Source organism: Sphaeramia orbicularis, chromosome 9 (genome assembly GCF_902148855.1).
Source record: "Sphaeramia orbicularis chromosome 9, fSphaOr1.1, whole genome shotgun sequence".
NCBI classification, from domain to species: domain Eukaryota; kingdom Metazoa; phylum Chordata; class Actinopteri; order Kurtiformes; family Apogonidae; genus Sphaeramia; species Sphaeramia orbicularis.
In genome coordinates, this window is record NC_043965.1 from 25,225,519 (window position 1) to 25,248,522 (window position 23,004).

A 23,004-nucleotide genomic window follows, 5' to 3' on the forward strand; every position below is an offset into this window, starting at 1 on the left:
ACGCTTATACGTTGTCGAAAATAAAGCTTTACATATACGATGGATACGAAAAAAACGTGATAACAGACTAAAGTTGAGTAATTTTCTACCAAACAATCTAAGCAGGAACTGACTTTTGTACCCGGGGGAAACATTGCACCTAGAAGGCAAATCTGAGGATATTTTTCCCCTTTTGACAATACGGTAACCCGCCAATTCTAAAGCTAATGGCGTTGAGTTGTGATGGTCGTCTTGTAGTTCAGTGGTTTTAGAAACTTGGTGAGTTACTAGCAGTTATATTAAAGCAGAGGAAAACTAACAGCTGTATGTAGGTTATACGCCGCTAGTGATTTTAGATTTAGCTTTTAATGGTTCATATTTCAAATGTGTTTTGTAGCAGTAAAGTGACGTTAGACGGTAACTGTGATGTTAGCTAGTGTAGCTGATTGGTGGCACAACCCAGCTAGTTATTTCATGTTTTAATTCTCTTGCATTAAGACGAATTACTTGTTTGTACATCAGCGCCCCAAAATGGCTGCGTGGAGTGATGTTGAACTTTTGACCAACGAGGACACAAATACTGTCCGCTTCGGTAGTGTGTCCGGGGAGGAGAATGGCACTGGCTTGTACCAGGTTGACACACTGGTCAAAATCTCTGCAGCCTGTGAGGTAATGTTACATGTTCTCCTACCAGTTCTTGTCTTGTTGCCTCTTCATGAAATACACAGTTATCTTCCTGGTAGTAGTGTTCATCCCTCTTACTGTTTACTTAAAATTATATTAACTTCAGCTCCAACAGAAGATCCCTGATTTTGGACCACTAATCTAACCAGTGCTGATGTTGATTCTTGTAGGTGCAGACAGATCTCCATCTGTCCTCCTCCAGTGGCTCAAATTGGAGCATTGTTGTTGCTGACAAGACTGTTATACTGTTTGACCAGAGTTATCAGACTATCCTGTTACTCCTTCACTTTGGTAAATAACTCCTTTTCAGGTTTTAATCTGATGTCACTGCATGTTGCTTTGTTTGACCCACAACCAATCATATATTTCACATAAAATAGTTAACATTAATGCCACGTTTACTTTGTAGACACTGATGTGGATGCAGTTGATGTGTGCTTGAATGGACAGTTTTTGGTGGTCTGTGAAAGAAATGGAAACCTTCATTTGATCTATGTCCCACACAAGAGAATCCTTCTCACCAAGGTATGATTGTTAGCTTATTTTTTTCGTATCTTCCAGCCTTTCATAGACCTCAGAGTATTAGAGATGCAGCCTTAGAATACAGTTTTAGTTTTCTGTTTTTGGTTACTCTTAAGATTACAGCCCTAAAAAGATTTTGTAATCATTTAAAGTAGATTAATTTGTTGAGTACTTTTCTGTGTTTGCAGGCTTTGGTTGAGAAACCAACTAGTGGAAATAAGAAAACATATCATTATCTCATCATAGAAGATGATAAGGCGTCTTCAGGTAAAATAAATATAACAGTTGCAGAACTCAAAAAAGTAGTGGAAATGTGAATTTCTCTGCATGTTGTGTACATATACACAAGCATACTATGCTGTGTTATATGCTTGTGATACCTGAATAATGTGTTGTCAATTTGATGTTTGTTTCAGGGATGTACCATGCATTTCTACTCATAAAGGATGGGTTTTTCCATATTACAAACCTTGCTTTGGCAAAGATCGAAACAGGTATTAAAATATAATGTGTAGTAGACATAAAGTTTAGTTGATCTGCACATTTAATTACAGATTTCTTCTTCCCTTTTGTACAGCCATTGAAAAAATGGATTTGGGAGCTTTAAAAGAGGTACTTTTAAAGCAGGTTTCTTTCCAGTAGAACAGCATTTTTTATTCCGTAGAAATATAACCTTGTTTTCTTGTTTCAGCTCCAGTCTCTCATCAAGATAGACTTTTGCTCTACTACAGAATATCATGATGAAGGATGCAGCACAGCAGTGACATTCAGTCTGGGCAATGAAGTCCACTTAATGATCGGCGTAAGTATCTGTGAGAGACATTTTATTTACCATACTTATTTTACCCACAGTACCCTGCACTACACATAAATACAGCCATGAAATAGAGAAAAAGTATTAAATTGAAAAATATAAATGTAATTGTGTAAATTAAATCTTTCTAGAAATGGTTGTGATTGCTTATATGTTTAGTTATAATTACATTTGATCTCATGATGTGATTATTATAAAATAAACCTCACAGGGGGACAAAGAGAATGTTTTGATGGACTGGACTATGAACCCACAGCAGGGCAAGATGTGTCTTGCTCACTCTGTCGACAACAGCTTAATCCCTGGTGAGCCTTTATTTTTATATACGGTCAAACAATGTTCATGAATAATATGTAAAATGCACAATAAAAATAATAATTTACATGTGCTATTTAAAATATCAATCATTAATGTGAGTGCACAGATTCATGTTTTGGTTATTGTATTTTAATAGATACATTGAAGTTAATTAATCTGTAAAAGTGGCCCTTTGAGTGTGTTGTATTCGTGCTTTGACATGAATGTAACTTACTTTATACTTTTCAGGTGTGAGAAAGATGGTGATACTTGAAAATCTTGTATACATCCTTGACACTGAGGTGAGTTCAATGATATCACCATTATCTGTTTCATATGTCGTACATGTGAATGTTGAGTCTTTGACACTGAAATATGGATTTTCTTGTGTTCTTCCTTTTGTTCTGTATTTGCAGGATTTGTTGAGTCTCTGGGACCTGCATCTCTTTGTGATGATTCACTGTTGGCCACATTTTGCCATTCATGATTTTGAACTCACCACAGAATGTGGCTCTACCTCCATGGTGCCGTATGTATTAATGTTAAAACATATTGTAGGTATGAATACACAGAGAGGTGAGCCTCATTAAACAAGTGTTTGAAATAATATTGTTTGTGTTGTAGCCAAGACAGCAGCAACATTAAGATGATTACCCTGATAAAGCAGGACAACAGCCAGGTAGCAGTACCGTTCCTTTTGAAGAAATTGTAAAACAGCATGATCTCCAGTCTTGTTCTTACCTGGTGATTTTAAAATTATATTTCAGATAAATTCTCTGCAAATACGATTTCTGCCCTCAATGACTGTTTGCTATTCTGTGGATGTCTCTTCAGTCTCTTGCCTCGTTCAGACAAAAATAAACATGGTAAACTGTTAATATTAATTAAACTCACATGACGTGTATATATGTGTTGTTGCTGTATTTTAATCAATCAATTTTGGCTGATTTCAGGATACATTTTATTTAGTCGAGGGGATTTGTGAGAACCCAGAAAGGTAAGATGTGACTGAGATATGTATTCAGCAATTACTTAGTATGGAAATTCTTTTGAAACGTCTGTCTAATTCTTCATTTCTAGCAGAGGAAAGCCAGTATCTTCTGTTGTTGTGAGATGCTTCACAGAGGCTTTACCTGAGAATAGGTAGCTCATGCATGTCAATTCCAGTTTATGTAGCCATAGCTCATTAGATATAGCAAAATCTGATGTTCTTGACTTTTCACTCTTCCCAGGCTTAGCAGACTTCTTCATAAGCACATGTTTGAAGAGGCTGAAAAGTTTGCCATCACATTTGAGCTGGATTTAGAAGTAAGTTTGTGTGTCTGATTTATTTTTTGTTTTTAGCTGTCATGGAGATTTTCTAGCAGAAAAGCCATAATGTTAGGAGTAATTAACTTAAGAATTACATTTACATACAATTTATTTTTCAATTTTTACTCAGCTTGTTTACAAGGTGAAGCTTGACTTTGTGCTAGAGCAGCTGGCCTCTGCATCAGTGAGTGGGTATGGACAAGAGGTATGGTCTGAACTTGTGGAAGAGGCTAAAACCAACCTGACAAAGATCACTGTGAGTCAAACACATAACTGGATTTGTTGATTATTTAGCGTTATCCCATTTTACTTTTGTTGAAATAGCTGAAGCATGCATTTATAAGCTAGCTGAAACAAGCTATTTCAAACTATTATCAATTTTGTCTTTTGTTTATTGTCCAGGATGAGCAGTATGTTGTGGAGTACTGCCTGAAGGCGCCGTGGCCAACCTTTGAGACTGCAGAGAAGATGCTTAACCATGCTGCCACACGATACTCATCCTTACAAATCCAAGAGGCCTTAGCCAGACTGGCCACATTTTGCAGCCTGCACGGCTCAGAAAATTTCAAGTAAATTGGGCATCTTATGTTGCTATTACTTTACTCTGTATCATAAAATACTCGCATGTTACCAATGTTACTCTCATCCACAGTGGTATTGCCTGGATTGAGTTTCTTAACAGTACTGATGATTTGGGAGACATTTTGACCCACCTTGGAGAAGGAGATTTGAAGAGTGCACAACTTCTTTGGCTCAGACATGAGGTAAACATAAAATAAGTCTTTTGAAGAACAGTGTACAGAGGTATCGTGTGAGGGTCCCATGGTGTTCATTGCTGCCTTTTGTGACAGGGGCAGATAGCAGGAGAGTTTGATGAAAGCAGGCTTGAAGATGTGCTCAGTGTCATCCCACAGGACCTGCCATCCCAAGAACTCTGTCCTTGGTTTAAGACAGTTTTTGTCCCTTTTGTGAGGAGAGTGTTCCCAAGAGGACAGGTAGGACACATTCTTAGTGATGAAATGTTGTCATCTTTAGCATATGGTTGTATGATTTTTCACTAAAGTACTCTTTAATGTTCCCACAGAAAAACCTGGCAAGATGGCTAGAGCAGAGGGCGAGGAATCTGGAGTTAACTGAGAAGGTAAACAAAAAAATTGCAACCTCATGTTAAATGAAACAAGACTTTTGAAAACACTACATTTATCATTTTGATCATCACAGTGGGGTAGTAATTATGCATCTAACTAGTTTTTGTCAGTTGTTTAGTATGGTTAGTTGTTTGAGGTCTTAATGTCTGAATTAGCTATCTTACTTGGAAAAATCATCTTGATTGTAATGCAATGTTTAGGGCTCCTGGCCTCAGAATGGGTTGAACTTGGCAGTACTTGGACTGCCATCCTTTCAGACATGGATGAAATCCGTGAGTTAACCACTTTTTTATATTTGCTATGTCTAGAGGGGTGATGATCTGTAAGGATAAACTGCAATCTAATTCTAAGCACATTGTCATGAGTTGTGATTTTTTATTTCTTTTTTCAAGGATGATAATTATGGTGCAGAGGAAGTGGAAAACCTCAAGTCTCTGGTGTCCAACCTCAGTCAACTGCTGGACCTCCACCAGAAATACAACTGTAGACTCTCACTGTCAGTCTTTGAAAAGGTTAGCCTGTTTCAGCGTAAAGATGATAAATATTGTATGAGCATACCGGGAAATTATCAGGTTTTCCTTTTATAATCAAATTTAGATTCAGGCTTGAGTTTTGCTAATTTATACCAATAGATGTCAGTAGAGAACTGAGGTCACATTCTAATAGGAATGTAGTTGTTGACAAGTAATTAAATAGTTTCTGGGTTTCACCAGGCCTGTTAAGTAGTCTAAAATGATTGTTCTGTATCTACATTGAAAACATCACCAAAGTCTGGACTCATTGCAACAATGTAAGTCCATATTAATAAGAGAATGATTTGAAACGGGTTATAGATTTTACACAAAGTTTGTAAAACACCTTAAATTTAACATGTTAAAACTTGCAGAAACCATTTTATTAAAAAAAAAAAACTGGAAGAAGCCTTCCTTTTAAGTACCTATACACTGTATATACTATGGCTTTGCTTCTAATTGGATTTTATGATATGATAATACACTTGTATATGAGGATATCATGCATTTTAAGAAAGGTGATCACTTGTGGTCAGTTGTTGCATTGCTGTTACAGTATTACTGTAATAATTCATTTCCTTTGTTTCTTCACCAGGGGAGTGTGCGGAGTGTGGCATTCTTCATGCTGGACAAAGTGCCAGCCCCTGAGCTGATTTCTGCCGCAGTGGAGAAGAGCATCTTGCCGTATGCCGAGGAGCACAACGTTCCTTTTGATGAGCTGCTTCTACAGTACATCAAGGTAAAAGACCTACGCTGTTAACCCACTGACAAACAAACATTTGATTTTACCAGTGCATCATAGTTGCTGTTTCTTCAAAAGGACCTGCTTGAGCGCTGCAGCTCTCAGACTACAACGCTGTTCACAGAATGGGAAGCCAAAGCGGTGGCTGTATTAAACTGCATGAGCGATACTGATGTAAGATTTTGTAACATCAATATATTGCAACTCGTGAGAATATGTTAAAGTGGAGTCGAGTGAAAACATGTACTGTTTTGTTTTCTGCCAGCTGATGGTGGATGCGGTGCTTGAGATCATGCAGAAGGCTGTTGTGCCATGGAGTAACGTGGTGGAGAAGCTTGTTCAGCAGTACCTAGAGATGGATGGACCAAAGTATGTTTCCGTTCCAGGGCTGGGTTTGAAAATGATTTTCTGATTCAAATTCTTCTTTGTGTGAATTATCTGATATTGATAATCAAAATCCTTACTGCCATTTGTTGGTCATGTTGACTAAAACGTACATCAGGAAATTCTCCAAGCAGCATGAATATTTTAACTAATTCACCATATTACAGGGCTCCTTATAGAGCTTTACAGCCGTTTTCTTGGTATATCTTTTTCCCTGTAAAATGAGATTTTAATTAATTCAAGAATTCAGTGGTGATACCCATCTTTCACTGTCCTCACCTTAAAACGGCAGCATAAATAAAAACAGTGCAAGCTAACATTAACAGTATCCACCTGATTTATTCACCAGACAAGAGCTTTTAAAGGAAAGCTACCGTCTGATGGAGATCAGGAAACTTCTGAGGGGATACGGGATCCGCAACTTGAATCTCTCTAGCAGCACTCAAATCATGGTACAGTTTGGTTTGATTAATGATGTATATGTCTCGACATCTGCTGTCCCATCTGAGACATGTTCTCCATTTTTTTTCTCAGATGCTGATTCGATACATTCTGAAGCAAAACTTGCCGATGTCTTTAGAGGACTCCCTTACATTAGCTGAGGCCTATAAACTTCCAACCTCACAGATAAATTACTTGTATCTCATTCAACTGATAAGTCAAAGCAAGGTATAGAAATAGGAAATTGTTTACTTCGAAGTTAGGATCTTTTGATAAATTCCTCATTATAGTAGATTGTTTTCTGTGCTGCTTACAGACTGAGGAGTGCATGACTATCCTGAAGAAACTATCCATTGCAGAAGCCGAGTGTGTGATTGAACGCCTCACATCCTGGGCTCGGCTGCAGCTGGAGGACAAAGACCACATATCTGAGGAGGTGAGAAGGAGAAAGCACAAATAAAATGTACTGATTTACTAGTATTTAAAACTTAGCTCAGGTATCTGTGACATCAAAACTTGCCATTTTCAGAGTGTAGCTGCAGCTTGGAGGTTGCTGTTCTTTCACATAGCACAGGTGACTTTCATAATGATAATGGATAGCAGCAAGGAGGGGAATTACAATCCTGCTACTGATCAACAGAATTATTCACACTTACTTACTTTGATCCAGAAAACCAGAGTAGGTGACAAAGTACTAAATTCTGGCCTTCGCTTTCCATAACCTGACAAGTAGATCTATGTATTCTCTATGGTTGGTAGGCTTTTAGTCTTAATAAAACATCTGTCAAATATCAGTAATACAGAGAAACATTGTATGCTGTCAGCATGACACTTGGAAATGACTTGAATCTCATTAACCTAAAGATTTCATGTCAGTGTTTTTAGTGTATCTTAAGTATGACACATTGCTTTTCAACAGTTACGTGGAAGTAAGCGTTTATTAACCTCTGCTCTACTTGTTAAGCCTCCTTGATATTTGTTAAAGTTATAAATGTATTCTTTTTTTTTCTAGTAATGATCAGGAAAAGTGGACTGTTAAGTAGCTGAAGTGTTCTGATAACGGCTTCCTCTGTCATTCCAAATAAATTAACACAAGTGGAGAAAATTCTCCCTCTTCTACCATCTGCTCTCTGTGCCAGGTGCTACTTGGGTTAAGTAAAGGAGCAATTGATAGTAAATTGACTACTGCAACCATTTACATCACTTTGTCCCAAAATGTAATTATTCCCTGCAAGGGAAAATTACAGTTACATAAACAATAGGCCCTGGTGCAAAATATGAATGCCACACTAACTTTGGACTCCTTTTTTATCAGATAAACATTAAACAGCTTCATGTCCATATTTATTAATCACCATCTTCAGTATTTTTGAAGCGTAGTCATTTTATGTATTTTAATATCAATATTTGTTTTCAATAGCACAAAAAACACCAGATGGTTATCGCCCAAGTGATGGTGGAGGCACTGAAATACCTGCAAATAATCCAAAAAAGTAAGTAGCCAATTTGAAAAATAAAAGCATTCATCTGAACTTCCAAAAGTGCTAAATGTTTCATGTTTTCTGCAGATGATGCACTGAAAAGCCTACAGCTTGAGAACAACCTCATTATGTTTAAGGCAATCGCCCACTTACAGGTGAGCTTTAATCTCTTGCAGGTTTAAGAAGATGTGCTTGTTTTTTCTGTTAGTGGTTTGACCCATATTGTTTTTGTTTCTACAGGAGGACTTCGATGTTTTCTTCACTCCATCCAACTATGAGGATCCAAATATCCGTAAACAGATCCAGGAACATCACATCACTGCCTACGAAAACACACGCAGTCGCCGTTCATCTAAGGGCAAATCTGCAGCAGTACCAGTTGTGGCTAATGATCCTGATGGGAAAACCAAAACTATTTCCACAGAGGCGGGCTTACGCCGCCTGGGAAGGCAGCTTCAGCGCACAGAACAGGAGCTCTGGTCTGACCTGGCCCTGCGAGCTCTGGGAGTGGGCAAAGTGGACAAGGCCCTCAAGATCCTCAGGTTTGGATGTGCTGTTTTCTCAACTCCTCTATTGTTTTGTTTTTTTATTTAACCTGGGAATCAATAATTAACACATAGTTTAAATATGGTTGATTGATAAAAAATCTTCTGTTTTTCCTCAGTGAGTTGTATGAGCATCACTACAACACCAGCACTGGAAAGGTTTTGTTTACTGCTGCCAAGACATTATGCCAGATGCTTGAGGCCGACGTGCCCATGGTGCTTCCTGAAGGAATGGACTTACCTGCAGTCATTCATGGTTTGGCCTGTCAGGCTATAACTGTGTGTCACTCAGGTGTGTAAAACATTTCACGTCAATGAAAATAACAGGTATTAAACACCTAGAAGTCATCATTTTAAGTTTAAAATCACAAACATTAATATTTGTATCTATTTTCTCAGACTTGCTCCTGGACTGTTTAGAACTTTGCAAATGCACACGGATTGCTATGGACGTCTATCATCAGTGTCAGTTGTCGGATGACTATGGTTTTATAGCCAAGGTCAGCATGTTATTTTCCATGGTTTAATCGTTTATTATTTTGACAATTAAAACAGTCACACTTAATTTTGTAGTTGAGGGGAAAATGTGCAAAGTGTTGTTTTTGTCATCATCTCAGGATTTGACCCCAGAGGAAGATCCCTATTCTAAGTGGAGTTTTCAGGATGTCTTTAATGAGGATTGCATTGTTCTGGACCCGGTGTCTGTACTCCCAGTCCAATATGAAATTACCAACTGCTTGCTGCCAGTTTCAGGGGGTAGGATAACTCTGCAAATGTATCATCTATTCAGTGTCGATTTAGAATTTTTTCACTCATTTGAGATCTACAACTGACTCTGTTCATCAGCTGCACTATCATTTGGTTCCCAATTATGCAGATACCAAACTCTACCCGCTGGACTGCTCCTGTTTGTCACACTGTTCTTTTGAAGATGGTAGGTTTTTTTTTTTTTTTTTTTTTTTTTTTTTTTTTTTTATTTAAAGAAGATGGTGGGTATTTAAAATGACTTTTCTTTTTCTCACTCATGTACAGTTGTAACTGTTAAAGATTACCCTATGTCTTTCCTGATGTACAAGCAGGTTCCAACTACCTGCAGCCCCTCCTGAATCCCCTGACCAACATGTTACAGATGCTACAGGAGTGCAGTCAGCTGGAGCTGGCTCTCAGAGTGCTTGTCAATTCCTATGGCAGCTGCCTGCAACACTTCACATCCAACGTTATGGATATAAAGCTTTGTGTAAAGGTGATGGTCCTGTCACTGTGATTACCATATGTGTGTCCATAAGCATTAGAGGTTTATTCAGCAAAATATTCTGTGAATTTTTATATTTACTTTATTGCTGTTCATTCTTTTTTTCAGCTTTATGATACACAAGAACTTAAGAAGTACAACATTTGCTTGAATGGTCTCCGAAAGACCACAATGTCATCAGTGAACGCTGTTGCTGTGGCTCTGTTGAACAAGGTCAGTCTGACGACCACAAGATGTTAGAGCAAATTTAATGACTTTTTCAAAATCTTATTTCCTTCTGAATGGGCTGCAGGTGTTCAACTGGAAGGTGGTCGATTGTGATTTGGCCATCGGCCTCTGCACGCTCCTCTCCAAAGCAGAGGTCTTTAAGATTCTGTGGAAGGTTATTGACAACACCTGGCAAAACTATGACAAAATTTTGGTAGGCAATTTCATCACTGTTCTTTTTTCAATATTTGTTGTTTGTTTTTAATAAATAGAAATTGGAGGATTTTTTCCCCCCCCCTAAAATGTAGAACGTGGTTAGATTAAGAGGATGTTTAAGGTTAACCTGTCCATAGAAGTAAGACTGACAATTTCTTTTTACCCAATGGACTGAATTTATTATTGGCTGTATTCAGGTTAAAGTTATGTATACCAACTTTAGTGATCTCAAAACTATACAAGACACAATTCAAAATCAGTTTCCCAATAACATACATATAAGTATTGTTTATATAATATGCAAATCTTATTTCTGTTATTTTTAACAAGAATAATCAATGTTATTTTAGGCAGTGGCTAAGATTGGGGCCGATCTCTGCTGCTTATACAATGAGTGTGAGGAACAAAAGAAGTTCCTCTCTGTCATAACTGATGCTGAGTGGGGCATCAAACTCAGCAAACTAGAGGTAGGTTGATAATGAGACCTATATTTGCATTCACATAATCTCCTTTGGTTGTGAATCATTTTACATATCCGCTCTGCTTTAGATATCGATGCAGCCAGTGTTCCGTCAGGAACAGGGGATGAAGAAGAGTTTGATCCCCATTCTGGTGAAGAACAAGAGGATAACTGCAGATCTCATCCTCCAGTACTGCAGGTCGGCCACTCATTCTGCTATTAATGGAGCAGATGCAAATGATGACACAAGCCCTAAATGTGGCACAGGGGATGTGTAGTAAATCTGCCATTGCATTCCTTAAAATGCAAGCTGAGAACATATCTGCTAAACATGTTCTTCTTACAGAAATGAAAAATATTGGTTATAGCTACTGATCTCACCATAAAAGTTAAGGATAATTTTTTTAGTATGTTGGATTGAATTTTTACAGTTTAACACTCTCGGGTAAATATTTCAATACATGTTTAGTAAATTTGATCTTTTTTTCCATCACAATAATTTTTTCATATTAGTGGATGTATGTTTCAGCTTTGTATAGTCTTTGTGTCTTTCTGGGTACCTGTTTGCAGATGAACAGCTTTTTAGAAATATAAATCATTTTGAAAAGAAATTAATAAACTATAAATTAGCACAATGTTGCAACAAAACTACATCATGCCGCAATTAGATGTAACACATCAAATGTTTAGCTCTAAGAGACAAACACAAATTAAAGCTTTACATTTTTATCTGCTACACTGTATGTCAGATCTACCGATAGTCTGTTTAACTAAACTTGAGACAGTACTTAAACATTGTTTCTGTATCCAGTGTTATTTTTTCATTTTTTGTGGTAATAATCCAGATGTTCTTCCATCTGCAGCACCTATGGTCTTGACCATGACAGTGTGATCAACCAGTACATCACCACTTTACTGCTTCTCCAAGAAGATGAGGATGGTGAATATGAAGCAGTGTACCTGGGCACTGAACAAGAAGAGACGCAGCCTCTGAGTCATGCAGATGCACTGGAGCGCGTCCTTCAGATCATCCCGATGTTAAACAGCACCAGCGAGCTCACCAACAGTCTCTGTGCTGCCATATTCAAGGTCTCTGCTACTGATTTTTCAGCACTGTTATTTTTTTACTGAGTCTTTTACACAATAATTGTCTGAATTTTAGATGTTCGACCAACTTTGTGAAAAATATCTACACCATACAGCTAAGCCCCTACAACTATGAGAGGATTGAAGTTGTGCTGAAGATCATGCAGGCTGCTGATGAGAATGTGACAGCCTTTTCTATTAGTCAGGTAAAACAAGTCTACATTTGAAATCCAGTAAGTCCTTTTCCTCCGAGTGCTTCCTGCAGACTACCAGCCAGTGTTTTCTCAATAACAGGCAATGGGCCTCCTTCAGCACTTGAAGTCCTACAAGCGAGTCTCTGCTCCCTCTGATGTAGAGAACACATATCTACTGGAAAACAACCTGCTGCCAAACCAGCTCTCCAACAGCAGACTGCCCTTCCATCTGCTAATGCAGACCAAACATTACTGGAGGATTATCTGTGAGTTACAGGAGTTTTCTTACTTCAGTGCTGCTGTACTGGGGTTGAGAATCACAGATTAACTTGTGATATAGTCCTATCTCAAGATGTCACCCCCTCTGAGGCTGGTATCATGAAATGGTGAATCTACAATACTTGATGAAATGCAAAACATTATCTACAACATATTATGGTACCTGGCTCCAGCAACCCCCATGACCCTAGTGAGGATAAAGCGGGTTCAGAAGATGAATGAATGAATGAACGAATGAATATTATGATACCTATGTAACCAAAAACAAGTTTAGTAAAATTTTTAGTGTTACACTATTTGACAGCTGAGATAAAGCAGTCTATGAAAAAGGGGAATATTTTCAGGGTAGAATTGCATCAAATGATCCATTAGTTGACTATCAATTTGATCAACTTTTGATTTATGTAGTTGCATAGATTTATGTTTGAATATGTTTTGAATGCATTGTAGTTTCTTTATTCTAAATATATTTGGGTTGATTTGGAAACACGGATCTAATTTTCTTAATTTTTATAAACCAAACAAGTAATCAAGATTTACTGATAATGAAAATCACTATGAGTTGCAACTTTAGTTTGGAGCATCTGGATTTTCAATAGAAATTCTGATACCAAGAGAAACTAATATGATATATTCTGGTATCAGTATTTTATCCATCTCCTTTTTTATATAATTTAATCTTGGCAAACTTGTATCTGATTTCGTTGTCTGGTATTTTAAACACTGAATTAAACTGCAATTTAATTTGTCTTTTCTCACATTAAAGTGTCAAGCCTTCATTCTCCTAAAGTTGTCAAAGGCATGCTGTTAATGAAGCTAAAAAACTAATGTTGAATCTGCGTTTTGTCCCCTGTTCAGCTCCTGAGCTCAGTGAGGAGACATTCCCTACTCTTCTTCTGATCAGTAAACTGATGAAGGTACAGCACATGTAGCCTCACACAGATGTGTATTTATCATTCATGTTTCATCATCACACGGGTTAGTTACAACTTCTTGGATCTTTTTCCAGGTTTGTCTTGACAAGTTATACATGTCAGCTGCAAACCATGTGTTTGAGAAGAAGATGAAGCCACTAATCTTGGAGCAGAGGAAAAAGGGCCAGGGCCATGTCTACAATAATGAGACTTTCAAAGTAGCCAAGACTATGATGAAGTATATCCACTGCATCCAGAGCCCAGAGTGGGCTGCTGCCACGGCCCACAGGATCACCCAGGAGCTGCCACCAGGTCAAGAGTCAAATATTCAATTTATAAATCCTTGAAAAGAAATTCTTTGAGCATACACATTAAAACAGTGATTTAGCACTTAAACATACTTACTCAATCCCACAAAGTCGGTCTGCAATAGGGAGATAAAGTCTCACCTGTCCTGATTAGCCTCATTGTATTTGACATTGTAAAATATGTGTAAATTATTTTTGAACCCCACTGGAAATATGTCATGTCTTAATCATGCTTACTGTCAATCGAAAAAGTAATTTAAAGAGACGAAGAAAGTCACAGTTTGGGGGAAAGATGGTAAATTACCATCTAGTTCTGTGTGAAAATGCTCAGTGGATGCCATATTTAACTTCAGGACTGTTATCTCAACAATATTGGCCTGCTCTTAAAAACAAGTGAAAAAGTTTCAACCTCTCTACTGTAAGAGCAGTGTGAAATGTACACGCAACGTACACACTAAATTTTTGTTCTTTCTCTATTCTTTAGGTTATGAGAAAACCCAGTCCCTTAGGTTCTGTTTGGCTCTTGGAGATGCATGGCTGAAGGATCCAAACCTTGAGGTCACTATTTACATACTCCCAAATATTAAACAACTCACATGTATGTAATTAGTTTGTTGTATTTCAGTTTTATTATCTTCTCTGATCTGTTCCTGATCAGGAGGCAGCACGAGCCAGGGGGGAAACATTTTTATCAAAGCTGAAACTACAGTTCCAACGCTCAGCAACTGAGAATATCTTATTAGCAAATCAGCTGAACAGCCAAGTCCATCTGAAACTGACCGGGCTGCCGGCCAAGCTCATAGTGGCCTTGTATGAGCACAGTAGTGTGGAACAGCGGTTCAGAGAGTCAGGAGGTCAAACGTATCCTGGTGAGCATCATTTACCACAATGGACTCCTAAAGAACATTCTGCTTTTAATGATACAGTAACTGTTCTGGTTCTCCTCAGTTTATTCTAGAGATACTCGATATACCCGTGCAAATTAGACCTGGAGCACCACTGCTGACACTCGTTAAATTGATCATTTCTCTTCTGAGCAGACATCCACGCTGTTGTTAAAGAAATAGCCGCCATCAGCAATGTGGACCTCCTGAAAATCCGTAACATGCTACTGGAAAAATGGATCTGCAAAACAGGGCCTGCCGTAGCAAAGGTGTGTCAGTCTGACTCAATGAGCAAATCAAATATTCCATACATCTCCTTTTAGTCTTTATACATAATGCTGTATTAATTTTCCCTTTTAACTAAGGAAATTGGTCATCCTGAAAGTGTCAGTAACCCTGAGGATGACCCAGACTTAATGAGGTAAAAGCTTCACTTTTAACTTTTAACCCCTCAAAGTTTATTATGTCTTTGTGCTCAGGTTCTTTAAAGGCAACTGAGTACGCAATAAAGGGAATGGAGAGAGCAAGCAATGACAGCAAGGAAAAAACATAAATAAATAAAAAAAACTATATACACTTAGACTCACCCACATTATCACAGAACTGAGTGGGAACGTTCAAGGAGGGAAATACAACTGAAGAACATGCTTCCTCTTGTCTCTTTCTCTCTTGCTCTGTGCATCTGTGACAGGAAGAGAGGCATCTTCACAGCTGTTTCACCCAGAGTTTTGTCTCTCACACAGAACTGCAGTCACTCTAAGAGTAGTGAAGTGAGAAGAACAGCTTCGTTTAACACATTCTGCACAGTGCTGTTATTGGTTGGAGGTAGAAACACAGACTAGACAGCAAAAGAAGAGAAAATACAAAATATACACAGGGGGCAGGGTCTCTGCAGGCAAATACATCACACATTGACACTGAGGGTCTGAAGTGATTATTTGGAGGATTATCATATGAATCGATATCCTTTTTTTGGGTTAAATGTCAGATACTCTGTTTTGTTTATTTGCTGCATGTACTGTTTACCAAGTAGTACAAAGCTGGATTGATTGCTTTAAGGTGATAGTGACAGAATTATTTAATGTGCACAAAATTTGGATTCTATCACCTAAAACATCTAAAGCAGAGACAAACATTTTGCCACCGTTAGTTTTGTTCTAGTTTCCCTGTGTGAGGCGCAACAGGCAACCCTGAACCAGCGAAAGAAATATGAAATATCCTGAATACATTACATTTCATAGTCATAGTTGTTTAGCAGAAGGCTATATTTACAGTCCATCTTATTTTTTTGTCAAGTTTCTTTCTTTCTCTTTTAACACTCAGCCATTTTTATCTTTTTCCATTTTCTGTTTTTGTTTTTTTTGGTGATGGCATTTTATAGCAGCTTCCTGCTTCCTGTGTGATTTCTGTAAATAAACCAAACAGTGGTTTAATTCAGTCAGTCCCACATCACCTCTTTTCATTGGACTTTAGACCGGTTGTTTAGTCCTCACTGTGGTGTGGTATTGGTTTCACATCTACAAATTACATACATAGTCTGAAATTCTTGACCAGACAAGTTAGGTGTTAAAACATCCATTTGAAAAGAAAAAAAAAAAAAAAGACTTGAGGTCCCTTCACCTAAATGTGTTTTCTTCTCACTGCTTTTCATGTGTTGGTTGCTGTCAGAGTTGTGTACATGCTGCAGTCGTGTCCCATGGAAGATGCCGTCTCGATCCTAAACCCCATCCTATCTGCTGAAACCTGGGTATGTGATATATTTGAATGAGTCACAATTAGATAAACGGTCTAGATGCAGGGGGGGTTAACGTTTTGGGTTTGCTCTTGCAGCCCCTCAGCAGTTCTGGACCTCGTCTCACCTTCTGCCACCGGACCAGGGCCCTGCTCTGTCTTGTCCACCTCACTGATGCAGCTACTCTGGAGGTGCACACACAGATCCCCAAGACCAAAATTCAGTAAGAAAGCAGGGAAAGAGCTGAACATTAAAATGAACTGAACTTTCAAAACATGCATAACTCAAACACTGTATATTTTATGTTCCTATGCAGATATTACCTGAAGTGCTACATCTTTGTCTCTCAGATGGAGGCTTTAAACATCCCATACACAGTACAGTCCTTCCTCAGTTCTCCAAAAGAGGGTTTAGTTAAAGGGCTGTGGAAGAACCACAGTCATGAGCCACAGGTACTCTCTATGTGAAAACTTTGTGTCAAATCCTACCAGTTTCTTCATTTCAGCTTCATAAGTCTGGTCAAGGCACCTTATAGGGCAAAAAGTCACACTGTAATGAAAAGGGGACTAAAAATGCAATGAGAAAAAAAAATTTGAACAGAAATGCAGTTATTATGCAGGTTAAATTCTGACATTCTAGACTGTTGGTGTATAAATAAGCTACATACAGATGAACTGAAGCCTTCTCTCGCCTTCTCAGGCTGTGCGGCTCATTGCAGATCTGTGTCTGGAGTACCAGGTGTATGACCCTCAGCTGTGGAACAGTCTGCTTCAGAAGCTGCTGGGATTCAACTTGGTGAGGATGTACTCAGGGTGGAATGATTATAAATGATGTTTGTTTTTTGTTTATTTTGGGTTTTCTGGGGGGGAGGAATGAAGGGTAAGAAAAATGGGGGAAATGTCTGTTTTATTAAATCAGCTACACCTTGGACTTTCAAGGTAGATACATTTTTGTTCAAGTATAGAAACATTTAAAACTAATCTGACACCCACAGGAAGGTGATAATAGCCCTTTTTTTCCCTCTCATATGTTTACACTGTTAAATGAGTAATTTGTCTCACTGTTTTGTGTTTTTATTTGTGTTACTAAAATAAAGACTGCTAAAGGCTGCACCTGGATTGCAGGTGGATGCTGGTGTGGTTGACTGACATGGTTTCACAGCAGTCACACCCTAAGGACACATAAACCACAAAATTCAGATCAATTTCATTCAATAAAAAAATGAAACTCGTACTTGTTTTCCTTTCTCAGATCAGCCACCTCCAGAAGGTACTCGATGCTTTGGTAGCAGTGCCTGCTTTGTGGGAGGTAATATATATTCATCACTTTTAGTTAAGGAAACACAAGCTCTCAGTGCAATGACATGGCCAAACAAAGATTTATTTCAACCATTACTGCCACAAAAAAATAAACACAAGTGTTTTTTCTCTTCTTTTATCCTCAGATTTCTAGTTTCTCCAGAACATGGAGGAGTACAATACTGGCACCTTTTGTCTCAGGTATCTACCTTTATGAATTCCACCTCTGTTAATATAATTCTGATTTATATCTATTAGACGGTCATAACAAAGCTATAAATTTAGATTAAAGACATGCAGAGTGTCTGTGTGAACTGAACAGAGTACCAAAAGTTGTTGGTTAAACCCATGACCTATGTCTATAAAAGCTCTTGTTTGTAGGTTTGATACACTGATTCTTTTTTTGCTGTTTACAGCTTCTCTTCCACTGACTCCTGATCAACAGGCTACACTCTACAGGACATTTGTTCTCCTCCTTAAGTATGTTCTGCCACTGGGCTCATTTTAAAACTTGGTCATAAATATATTCACAATGCATTTTATAACACATTTAACAAGTTTTTATAAGCCAATGTACTTTTATGCTTTATGTTTCAGGTTTTAAAATCCATATCGTAACTTTCATATAATAATTTTATGACAAAAATGACTTTTTGTCTAAATCATCAAATACTCACAATATATGTAATACAAATACTTTTTATTTTAGGAAGGTAATGATGTAAAGTTGGTCTAGTGTGTTTATAAAAAGTTCAATGCTGATGTGAACTGTCAGTCTCTTCATGTTAATTCCTACTGTCCTGTCACCTGTCGTTAATCCCAAGGTGCCCTTTTGTTCTGAATCTTGACCTAATTGGAATTGCCAATCGCTTTGCACAATTCAATCTGCCGGCCTTCGCCCTGGGAACCCTCCTTCTCATCCCCTGTGCCAATAAAAAGACTCAGCAAATACAGGTAGATACACTATGTGAACATGTAATAACCCTCTGTGTCTTTTTAGGCTCTAATGGCATCATATTTGTCTTAACCATCAACGCGTTTGTCCCATTTTCAGGGCTTTCTGTCCATCTGTAATCCAGTCACTGCCCTCGAGCAGGTGGAAGAATTTATGAACACTGGAGAACTGGCTGGAATCCCCTCACAGGTGAGACATACCTGCCTTCTCCTTTTTCCTATTTGTAAAACAACATATCAGGTACTTTTATTTAAAATCTTAATAAATGTTATTGCCAGGTATATTTGCAAATGCACGGAAATCCTCTAAAAATATAACCTCAGTATAAAAGCAGGAAATGATTGTGTGAAGATAATCAAAGTGTGAAAACATGCCATAGACCTTGTATGATAATGTCTCCAGTTCACTGGTTTTAAATTGTGTTGATACAGTTTTACACTTGCCTCTGCTCTCACAGATCAGAGATACCGTATTAACATTCATCATCCAACATGGGCAGCACCAGAAACTGCTGAAGACAAAACACTTCAAGCATCTGAAGCAGCTCATAGTGTCGAGGGGGCAGCACAGCCTCGCCAAGGACCTGGTGGACTACCTTGTTAGCCAAAACTGGTAAGAATTTGGGGGAAATTAAAAGTTTCCTTACTTCTGTCAAATGAGGAAAAATTGCAACAGAGTGTCATCAGGTACCTCATCTGATATTACAGTTAGCACATTGAAAAAAAACTCCAGCAGCGAATTAGTCAGTCAGGCATCTTCTGAACCACTTTATCCTCGAGAGGGTTGATGGAGCCTATCCCAGCTACCTATGGGTGGAGGCAGGGTGCACCCTGAATGTGTTGCCAGTTCATTGGACTGACATATAGAGACCAGCAACCAATCACTCTCACATTCACACCTACCAATTAACCTATTTGTGGGAGTGAAGCCGGAAATTCTGGAGAGAACCCACACAAACGCAGGGAGAACACACAAATTCCACACAGAAAGGTCTTGGTGATGGAATCGAACCCTGGGCTTTCCTGCTGAGAGGCGACATTTCTGACCACTGCACCACTGTGTCGCCCCAGCAGACAATCAATGCAGCTAAAATGGAAGAGTTCATCTTCAGTTGTTGAAATAACTACTAAAATAATTCTTGGAAGTTTTAAGAAACTAAAATGCTATTTATGTCATTTATCAGAGAAAGGTAAAAGGACATGGACACTCTTGTTGTTCAAACTACTGTTTGTCATACAAACAGTAGACATCACATGACTACTAAACACACACGTTTTATCATAATTTTCTATTTGACATGTTTGACATTATGGTGGGAATTTAAATTGCATATTAGATGGACACAGCTGATTTTTTTTTTTTTTTTCTATGAAACAATTTAATAAATTATTAAAGATACCATATTTCTAAAACCATTAGTTATTTAATAATAATAATAATAATAATAATAATAATAATAATACATCAGTTTTATATAGCGGTTTTCTAAGTACTCAAAGACGCTTTACAGTAAACAGCCAAGGGACAAACACACATCAAACGGGTCAACAGATACGGAGTTAATACTAAATGGCAATCAAAGAACAAGTACAGAGATGAATACGGACAAAAGAAAACACACAAGAGAAGGTAGATGAGAGCGGATGAGGTGGAACAGGCAGTCAGTTTTCGAATGATGATCTGAAGAGGTGAGATTTGAGTCGGCTTTTGAATGAGGTGAGTGTGTCGGAGTTCCAGATGTGAATGGGTAGGGAGTTCCAGAGGGTTGGGGCGGTGATGGCAAAAGCTCTGTCACCCAGGGTATGGAACTTAGTCTTGGTAATGGAGGTGAGAAGGTTAGCATCAGCGGAGCAGAGGCGGCGAGTAGGAGTCTGGCTGTGCAGTAAATCAGTCAAGTAAGAGGGGGCAAGGTTGTGTAGAGCTTTGTAGGTGACGAGGAGGATCTTGAAGTTAATGCGCTGTTGAACAGGGAACCGGTGAAGTTGACGGAGGACAGGTGTGATGTGATCTCTGGAGCGGGAGTGGGTGAGTAACCGGGTGGCTGAGTTCTGAACATACTGTAATTTTTGGAGGGCAGTGGAAGGAAGACCATAAAGAATGCTATTACAATAATCTAGTCTGGAAGTGATGAAAGGGTGGATGAGTGTTTCGGCAGCTGAGGGGGAGAGGGTGGGGCGGAGGCGTGCAATGTTGCGAAGATGAAAGAAGGATGTTTTGGTGACATGGCTGATGTGTGATTTGAAGGAGAGGGTGGGGTCCATGATGATGCCGAGGTTTCTGGCCAGGGGGGTGGGGGTGACTGAGTGACCATCTATGGAGAGTGAGAAGTTCTGGGAGGAAGGGAGAAGGGATTTTGGTCCAAAAAAGATTTTTTCAGTTTTATTGCTGTTGAGTTTGAGAAAGTTATTGGTCATCCAGGTTTTTATGTCGGTGAGGCAGTTGGTGATGGTGGAGAGAATTGCGGGGGTGATGGCCTTAGTGGAGATGTACAGCTGGGTGTCGTCAGCATAACAGTGAAAGTGAAGACCATGGTGACTGATGATGTGACCGAGCGGAAGCATGTACAGGATGAAGAGAATGGGACCAAGCACAGAGCCTTGAGGGACACTGTGTGGTACAGGAGTGGTGTGTGATCTGTGGTTGTTGATGGAGATGTAATGAAATCTGTCGGACAGGTAAGAGGTGAACCAGGAGAGGGCGGAGTCAATGATTCCGATGGAATGCAGACGACGGAGGAGGATTGTGTATTTGATAGTATCGAAAGCTGCACTGAGGTCGAGGAGAAGGAGAATGGTGAGGGAGCCGGAGTCAGAGGAGAGTAGGAGGAGTCATTGGTGACTTTGAGAAGGGCGGTTTCAGTGCTGTGGTGAGAATGGAATCCAGATTGAAATGTTTCGTACAGTTTGTTGGAGAGGAGATATTGCTCGAGTTCGGTTGCAACGGCTCTTTCCAGTATTTTGTAAATTCTTTTTATTTAAAATGGTTATAAGTGGTATTGATAGTCCAACTATGAGCAGCAGGGGAAAGTCATACAGAATGCAGCCATTACCATTAAAAACACCCGCAAATTAATGCTACGTCTCCACAAACTGTATTACTCCCCAGATATGTGATGCTCAGTTATATACACACATGTATTATTGATGTCAACTACTAGTCAAATAAAACTCAAATAACAGTCTCATAATCCTCCCATGCTGTGTCATCCAATAGTTGACATTAGAGCTCTGTTAGCTTAGCTCTGTTTTTAGACAGAAAACAGCCACAGTAAAAACACGATCACCTCTGTTTTCTGTTGTCAGTAGCTGCACTACAGATCTGTTTGGAATCCTTCAACCAAGACTGTCCCACTTTAGTCTGAACCATGGATCAACAAACGGTGAACTTAGCAATGATAATAGCGTCACGGAATAACTTTACAACTTAAGAAGTTTCAACATCAAATCGTCTTTTATTTTAGAGCATATATCAGAGTAGTAGTATTTTAAATTTCTCCTTGGGAATAAATAAATCTGATCTGTATAGCTCCTTTAAAGCATTAAATGTGTCAGTGTCATGTGGTGAAACCATCTGACCATGACTGCTGTTGTGAGATTAGTCTAAATCGGTTACATTTTCTTTTCAAATCTATTTGCAGTATGTTTGAATTGTGTTGTTGAAATCAGTTTAATATAGAAAAATGTTTGTTAGCTACATTTAAAGTGACTGTAACCTTATAAAACAGACATGAGATCAAAAACTCAAAAGAAATGCAAATGACAAAATAATGAAATTGATTTTAAGATAAATAAATCATGCATTGTGATATTTTTAAGGCTGTAGGAAACTCACCTAGAAAAAAAACTACTAAAATGAAAATCTTGTGAATTTACATGAGCAAAACATTAATTTTTGAACAGCTACCACAGATATTCTTGGCTTGTCAAAAATCCTTACACTTCTGTGACCCACATACTTAAAATTGAAAACATATGTACATTTTAAGAAAGAATAAGGAATTTGTTCAAACAAAAACACAATGGTCATTGGAACTGATAATAATTGTCATAAAGCGATACCTGATACTTTGAGATGTTTTGTCTGTGTGGCAGTTGTAGTGGATGTTGGTATGTGAGTTCGTCCAAATGACAAGTTTCATGTTCATTAGGATGTTTAAGACCTTTACCACAATATACGGAAAAAGATTTTGCATCAGAATTACAAATTAATGTGCTTTTCAGTCAGGACGATGCAGATTCACTTGCCCGTGAGTACATGAAACACAGAGAGCATCAACGAGGGAAAACGATGACAAATGGCTCAACTTCAGCGAGCTGCCTCAAGGTAAAAAGACTTGTATATAAGTAGTATCCCAGTCTG

General features: G+C 38.5%; 1 protein-coding gene across 1 annotated transcript in view; it reads left to right on the top strand.

Moving 5' to 3' along the window:
• The first annotated feature begins 17 nt into the window (after positions 1-17).
• kntc1 (kinetochore associated 1) overlaps positions 18-23,004 on the top strand; it is a 23,730-nt gene continuing 743 nt past the window's right edge. The window contains exons 1-61 of the mRNA XM_030144584.1: positions 18-258; positions 502-648; positions 834-954; positions 1,073-1,188; positions 1,374-1,452; positions 1,602-1,679; positions 1,763-1,797; positions 1,877-1,987; positions 2,211-2,304; positions 2,546-2,598; positions 2,713-2,825; positions 2,921-2,975; positions 3,064-3,162; positions 3,250-3,293; positions 3,377-3,439; positions 3,529-3,604; positions 3,738-3,863; positions 4,010-4,176; positions 4,260-4,371; positions 4,459-4,602; positions 4,692-4,748; positions 4,956-5,027; positions 5,148-5,267; positions 5,863-6,006; positions 6,088-6,183; positions 6,275-6,378; positions 6,743-6,845; positions 6,928-7,062; positions 7,151-7,270; positions 8,255-8,327; positions 8,403-8,470; positions 8,556-8,857; positions 8,980-9,152; positions 9,260-9,360; positions 9,478-9,616; positions 9,738-9,794; positions 9,937-10,103; positions 10,221-10,325; positions 10,405-10,533; positions 10,886-11,002; positions 11,085-11,194; positions 11,859-12,084; positions 12,198-12,287; positions 12,376-12,541; positions 13,413-13,471; positions 13,564-13,780; positions 14,261-14,334; positions 14,435-14,645; positions 14,817-14,929; positions 15,026-15,081; positions 16,329-16,407; positions 16,491-16,615; positions 16,709-16,844; positions 17,092-17,187; positions 17,644-17,700; positions 17,837-17,891; positions 18,107-18,170; positions 18,515-18,644; positions 18,745-18,834; positions 19,103-19,257; positions 22,866-22,968. Coding sequence (XP_030000444.1) covers positions 511-648; positions 834-954; positions 1,073-1,188; positions 1,374-1,452; positions 1,602-1,679; positions 1,763-1,797; positions 1,877-1,987; positions 2,211-2,304; positions 2,546-2,598; positions 2,713-2,825; positions 2,921-2,975; positions 3,064-3,162; positions 3,250-3,293; positions 3,377-3,439; positions 3,529-3,604; positions 3,738-3,863; positions 4,010-4,176; positions 4,260-4,371; positions 4,459-4,602; positions 4,692-4,748; positions 4,956-5,027; positions 5,148-5,267; positions 5,863-6,006; positions 6,088-6,183; positions 6,275-6,378; positions 6,743-6,845; positions 6,928-7,062; positions 7,151-7,270; positions 8,255-8,327; positions 8,403-8,470; positions 8,556-8,857; positions 8,980-9,152; positions 9,260-9,360; positions 9,478-9,616; positions 9,738-9,794; positions 9,937-10,103; positions 10,221-10,325; positions 10,405-10,533; positions 10,886-11,002; positions 11,085-11,194; positions 11,859-12,084; positions 12,198-12,287; positions 12,376-12,541; positions 13,413-13,471; positions 13,564-13,780; positions 14,261-14,334; positions 14,435-14,645; positions 14,817-14,929; positions 15,026-15,081; positions 16,329-16,407; positions 16,491-16,615; positions 16,709-16,844; positions 17,092-17,187; positions 17,644-17,700; positions 17,837-17,891; positions 18,107-18,170; positions 18,515-18,644; positions 18,745-18,834; positions 19,103-19,257; positions 22,866-22,968 — 6,618 coding nt within the window. The 5' untranslated portion in view covers positions 18-258; positions 502-510. The remainder of the gene's footprint in view (positions 259-501; positions 649-833; positions 955-1,072; positions 1,189-1,373; positions 1,453-1,601; positions 1,680-1,762; positions 1,798-1,876; positions 1,988-2,210; positions 2,305-2,545; positions 2,599-2,712; positions 2,826-2,920; positions 2,976-3,063; positions 3,163-3,249; positions 3,294-3,376; positions 3,440-3,528; positions 3,605-3,737; positions 3,864-4,009; positions 4,177-4,259; positions 4,372-4,458; positions 4,603-4,691; positions 4,749-4,955; positions 5,028-5,147; positions 5,268-5,862; positions 6,007-6,087; positions 6,184-6,274; positions 6,379-6,742; positions 6,846-6,927; positions 7,063-7,150; positions 7,271-8,254; positions 8,328-8,402; positions 8,471-8,555; positions 8,858-8,979; positions 9,153-9,259; positions 9,361-9,477; positions 9,617-9,737; positions 9,795-9,936; positions 10,104-10,220; positions 10,326-10,404; positions 10,534-10,885; positions 11,003-11,084; positions 11,195-11,858; positions 12,085-12,197; positions 12,288-12,375; positions 12,542-13,412; positions 13,472-13,563; positions 13,781-14,260; positions 14,335-14,434; positions 14,646-14,816; positions 14,930-15,025; positions 15,082-16,328; positions 16,408-16,490; positions 16,616-16,708; positions 16,845-17,091; positions 17,188-17,643; positions 17,701-17,836; positions 17,892-18,106; positions 18,171-18,514; positions 18,645-18,744; positions 18,835-19,102; positions 19,258-22,865; positions 22,969-23,004) is intronic.